The 6,000-nt window shown below is 42.1% G+C and overlaps 1 protein-coding gene across 1 annotated transcript in view; it reads right to left on the bottom strand.

Annotated features, from left to right (window-relative positions):
* Positions 1 to 2,849: 2,849 nt before the first annotated feature.
* CEP112 (centrosomal protein 112) overlaps positions 2,850 to 6,000 on the bottom strand; it is a gene marked incomplete at its 3' end in the record, with an annotated part of 157,642 nt that continues 154,491 nt past the window's right edge. Inside the window, exons 25-27 of the mRNA XM_080629631.1 lie at positions 5,881 to 5,982; positions 3,493 to 3,557; positions 2,850 to 2,865 (exon numbers count right to left, since the gene is read on the bottom strand). Of these exons, the coding sequence (XP_080485757.1) occupies positions 2,850 to 2,865; positions 3,493 to 3,557; positions 5,881 to 5,982 (183 nt within the window). The remainder of the gene's footprint in view (positions 2,866 to 3,492; positions 3,558 to 5,880; positions 5,983 to 6,000) is intronic.

Genomic DNA, 6,000 nt, shown 5'->3' with positions numbered 1-6,000 from the left:
TTCCCAGTTTAAAAACTGATTGACCAACAACCAATTCCATCAAAAATAAAGAAGTTCAGGCCTGAATTCAAGTAGCTAGAAGAGGGTCCCCCCCCTTACCACTTTTGAAAGCACCATAACCACCTGGAGATCACGCAAACACACAAGCAGAACAGCAGAATCAAAAAATGCCTCATGCATGAGAAGAGATATTTCACTGTTCTCATGTCTATTAGGACACAGGCAATAACCAGTGGGTAAATCCCAGCATGAACTCTTGGTGCTCTTCCCAAAGAGCCCAGCCATCACTTTCCTTCACATATCTGAGTAGAATCCTAGAACCATTGAATGGTTTGGCTTGGAAGGGACCTTACAACTTATCTAGTTCCAAGCCCCTGCCATGGACAGGAGCACCTCCCACTACACCAGGTTGCTTCAAGCCCCGTCCAACCTGGCCTTGGTGCTTTTGTTGAAAGTCAAAAGAATGGATACTGAGGCAATCTGCAATAAGAGAATCAGACTCTTGTCATTCTCCTCATTTTTCATCATCATATAACCCTCAATGCTGCATAAGTTTAATGTTTTAGAACTACTATAGACACAAGTGAGTGAAGAAGCTTATGGTCTTTGTACAACCAGTCAAATCCATTTCATTTTACTGATCACAATGAACTAAATGCATCCTGACAATTTCCTCCTACCAAAACTCCCCGTTGCTCCAGGCGAGGCTTTGCTGCACCTGCCACAGCACCTCCTCTCTTATCAGAGCCATGACAACCCCTTATCTATAATGAGAAGAATCACTTGTTGATTCCAGGAAGGTGGAAGACCTGCCCAGGCTCAGACCAGGCTGACAATCAGCAAAGCTGAAGCCTGTGTTTGGCAAGGAGCTCCCTGCCAGCACTGTCAGGTGAAGGGGTGCATGGAGCTCAGCCTGCCAAAGCCTCTCCTCATTGATCTCCACGCCAAGTGGGATAGGAGCACAGCTGGAGAGCTGGGACTCGGAACAGCCACATCCAGCCACAGGCACGCCAGGACCCTCCGAATCCTGTGGGGATCACTGTGCCACTGGGGCAAGGGAGGAGAGGTGGCTGTTCCCATCAGCAGTGAGACCCTCTGGGTCTCAGGGCCATGGCTGGACTTGGAAGACAGGAATTTCTGGCCTCTCACAAGCACTCAGACCATTAACTGTGCCGGCACGATGGTGCCTAGGGAAGAAAAAAGCTATTATTGTATTCGGCATATCTAAATTTACAGATTACAAATGTACTAATGTACACCCTGGTGTACCTTGGATGGCCAAGAGATAAGGAAGCCTTCCTATGCCTGGGAGGCAGAGCCAGCTATGAGGATGATTCCTTGTCCGGATCCTTCAGCTTTCCACTGCTGCTCAAAGCTCATCCCTGCAAACCAAATCTGCTTACATTTACCAGGATCATCCAAGAGAGAGCCTGCAGAATCAAGGCTGAATCAGTTACGACTCTTTTTCAATAACAGCCCATAACTGTGTTATCAGTAAATGACAAAAGACTTTCTCCGTGACCAGCATGTGCAACCCCAGCCAGAGATATAACTGGCAATGGTGGCTGCATTTGTCATCGTGGTGTTTTCATTCTCAATCCAATACTTTTCCTTGAAACACAGCATAAAAACATCTCCCCAGTTCACAAAGCCATAAAAACCCCTCATGGGCACTGTGGCTACTGAGGTGAGTGAGATGCCCAAGCAGGACAATAATGTCAAACCAAAATAGTACAAAATAATAATATTTTAATATTATGTAAACACATGGACACAAAACAATGTCAAAATATGTTAAAGTATCTGGGACAATAATAACAGAAAATGGGATTTTCTTCATGTATAAAAGTGAAAAGAATGGTACTGGGAAGTAATAGCAAAACTATTAGTAAAGGAAAGTCTAAGGGCTCAGTAAGCAAGCTCAGCATGGAGTCAAACACACAGTACATCAAAAGCATACGTCTGTAATGAGATAATGATAAAAATAATGGAAGGAAGATACAACTAAAAACAGGCTGGCACGAGCAATGAATGTGTTTTCATGAACTTCATTTTATGTGCTAACAAAATAGCCACTGACTGATCTTTGCATTTGAATTTACAAGAGCCAAATCTTCAAACCTATTCAAAGCAGTCCATTTGGCAATTGAAGAAATCCAACAGCTCCAGCAGCTACCTGAAAACCAAGAGATTCTCATTAGTTATATCTTACTATTTTAACTATAAAAACACAACAGGGTTTGGTCCAGCAGTGGGGCTGCATGTGGCCCCGCTGCTGTCGGGTGTTCAGGAGCACGCAGGGAGCTGCATCAAATCCGCAGCCACAGGCATGCATATGTGTTAAAGCAGCAAAAAGCAGCTCTTCAGTGAGTGAGAGTCAAGTAAATGGTAACACAGAATGTAATATGAATGCAGACTTGGAGAAGAGATCCGGTCAGGAAGGTGATTTTTGTGACCAGAAGCATCACAAAAGCTTCTTCAAGTCTCGGAGCAAACGTCGCAACAGCCCCACTGGGAGAGGAGCTGCTGAGTGCCGTGCTGGCTCCATCCCTGCTTCCCCTCCACCAGGACATTGTGGCCTGGCCTGCTCTAATGTTACATGATTATTCACCTTTTTAAACAGCTATTTTCCTAACTGAGAAGACACTGATTCAGAATAAACTTAAGACAAAACGCATCCCTTGGTAATGCTGCTGATGCTGAAGGAAAGAGCCTAGAGATGCATTACAGCTACAGATTTATCTGACAAAGTTACCTACACTGGACATTTTGCCAAGAATCTCTGATATTTTCAGTTTCTAATTAGCTTTAGCTAATTCTCATTAACAAATAGTTCAGGATTAATACTTTCAGACAACTTTCACACTGCCAAAATTTTTACAAAGGTTTAAACATCTTACAAATCCTTACACTAGTTTTACAAGCACACATTCTTCTTTGCAAGAAACCCTTGTGTGCTATGAAAGGCTCATCAAAGTCTTATAAATATAAAAAAGATGGAGTGGCTTTCCTAGGAAGTTTCCTTTTACTCACCTCTCCATGTGAATCACTTACTCTAAAGGCACAGCCAGGCTTTTTATTGCTGCAGCACTCACCATAATTTATATTGGAGGGTGTAAACGGCTGAAAAAAAGCTCAGGCTCATGAAGATCCGGTACTTTGAAGATGTGATCTGTAATATTATGCATTGCATCATTGTTTTCTATCTTGAAAGGAGGTGGCATCACCGCAGAGCTGCAGCTGTGCACTAAGGCACTGTCTCATCATGAATGTTGAGGCAAAGCCCAGACTTGTAATGCACCTGCAAGTTCTCTAATCTTGCTCTAATAGTACTGACTAAGCACTGGGAAAGGTCTTAGACGCTTGTTTACTGAAAATAAGGATCTTTTAAAACTGCAACTGTATTTGAGTGTTTTAATTAAGCCGTAAAACTTCAATAACTGGGACCCACAGGTGTGAAATGGTACAAATTGACCAAAGATAATCATGTACCTCCTGGCCTGGTAGATGTTCAGCTCTTCCTGGAGGACACAGACTCTTTTCTGCAGAATATTTACCTGTAAAATACAACCCCCATGAAAATGATGGACAAAATCTGGGCTCATTTCATAAAAAGCGTTTTTCTGGTCTCTCCTGCCTAAATAAAAAGCAATTCAGCCACAAACTAGAATTCATGCTTGGTAGAAGACTGTTAGTATGGCTTCCCTGGCCCTGCTCCAGCTGCACGCTACCTACTCCTTTAGAAACAGAGGCAAAACAGTTTTTAAACTCAGCTGGTGGTACCATATGTGTTATGCAAGGGTTTGGGAGCTCCACTTCTACTGTCAACTCGCATGTGATGCCTGCGCTCTGATCCCTGTGCTTTTGCTCTTGTGATGAAGGTGCTCACCTGGACTTCAAGTGTATGGGAATGAATGTTTATTAATACACTGTGACCCCTTTGGAGGACTCACCTGGAGCAGACAATTGGGCAGTGTGCTTTATATTTAGCAATGATGTTAGAAAACTTTGCCCAAGCCACAGGTATTTTCTTCTTTATTTTTATCACTGCTCAGTGTTTTCACCCAGCCTATCCTCTTCATCCTCCTCCAACAATAAATAATCTTGACAGGTGCAGAGATTCCACTGCCTTTCTTGTCTGCTGTTTTCAAACTGGAATTCCAACTATTTTCAAAGACCGGGACACCTGTGCTTCAGTACAAGCCCTGCTCACTGAGTGGTCCGCGCCGACAGCATCCCACTGGAAATACAGCCAGCAGCAATGTGTTTCTGGGATAGCACCCAGGTTTTCATGTGTGTAGTTACTTTTACTCTTTTGAAATGCTGCTCCTGCTTACAGAAGCCCTGCAGGTGGGTATCAGATTCTCCTGTTTTTTCTTTCTAGCTCATTAAAAGGTGTGGTATTCTTGCATTGGCTCCGGAGTAACGCTTCCTACCAGACAGTGCTAATAGACAACCACAATTTAAAAATAGCTTTTTACTATCAACTGGAAATAGATTTCTCCAGTAGATCTTTAACTCCTTATTTCCCACAACTATTTAAATGAGAATGGGATCCCTTGATATGTAAGCAGAGGGTTTACAACCACAGTGTTGAAGTTGGGTCACTACCAGCACACAGGGATATGGACGTTTCCCCTATGAATATTTCCTACTTCTATTAAAGGCACAGGGGAAGTGTCCCATGGATACAAAAAAAACCCCTACAGAATAACCCTTATGTGTTGTAAAGAAAAATTATAGGGGGAAAACTCCCAAATACAATAAATTCCCAACCATCTCCATGGAGAGAGATTGCGTAAGAAAGAGAAATGGAGTTTGTGAATGCATAATTTGTTGAAGAATGGTTCTGACAGTTGGTATAAGGCATGTGCTGGTACCTATCCTGTGTCCTCAGGGCTTTCTCTCTTCCCAGCGCTCATGGGCAGCTCTGAGTCATCAGCACTGCCCTGTCTTCCTCTCACTTCTTCCCTCCAGCCCAGGACAGATCCCAGTCCTTCCCAGCACATTTAAATGCACAGTCTTGCCCTCGGCCATATGCGAACACTGACACTGCTTTCTCTGGATTACTGTTATTCCACACCGATGATCACCTCTCTTTGTAGCTATTTACCCTTCCTCATGTGAGTTCAGGCAACGATGACATTTTGTTTTCTTCCAACTCCTAATATACAGAATAGGAAAGCATCAAATAACTTCTGCAGGAACCATGAACAAGAAAAACACCCAGTTCATTAGTAGCTCCCTGTTCACAATGACATATTGGTATTTCTATAAGCCAATTTAAAAGTCTGTTTCATAGAAATAATATTGATTCTGCATTATTCTAGATGAGCTAGTGTTTTAAATATTAAAGACAAAGCATTACAGAAGGTTATTAGAGCCTCTTTATATAGGAAAATGTAGAAATAACACACTGATCATCTGGACTAGTATCTTAAATGCTATATCCCATTTTCTTTATTATATAGGCTGGAAAGAAAAGAAAATTATTTCCAATTCTCTTGTACACCCTTTACATGCAACCTTTAAATGATTCCTTCAGGAGAAACAGGGTAAGGAAGATGAGAGATAACTGTGTGCTGTATTTGAAAGGTTGAGAAAAAATCCTAATACTGAATACAGCATAATTCCTACTTTCAACTGCCAACTGAAGCAAAATCTGGGATCAAAAGATACAATGTGGTAGCTGTCAAGGTGAGGAGAGTGGAGGAGAAAAGCCTTGTGAGAGATGACTGAGAAGCATGTGAGTGCTGCCATGATTTGGGTTTGAGACTTATTCAGTATTTTTGGCTAAATTTTAGACAGTCAGAATTTCTTGTCTAGACAAGATGGCTTTTATCCAGTTCAAAAAGTTAAAGATGAATAATAAGAATTTACCTGAGATTTCAAAGATACAATGGTGTCTTCAAGTTCCTGTCTCAAAGTTGCTGGCATCAGGCCTTTGAGTGTGGCTTCATATTCTTGTCGTATATGGGTCATCTGTAACAGAACAAAAAT

This window comes from Psittacula echo (genome assembly GCF_963264785.1).
Source record: "Psittacula echo genome assembly, chromosome: 14".
NCBI classification, from domain to species: domain Eukaryota; kingdom Metazoa; phylum Chordata; class Aves; order Psittaciformes; family Psittacidae; genus Psittacula; species Psittacula echo.
The sequence above is the reverse complement of the archived record's forward strand: the minus strand, read 5'-3'. Positions and strand labels throughout refer to the sequence as shown.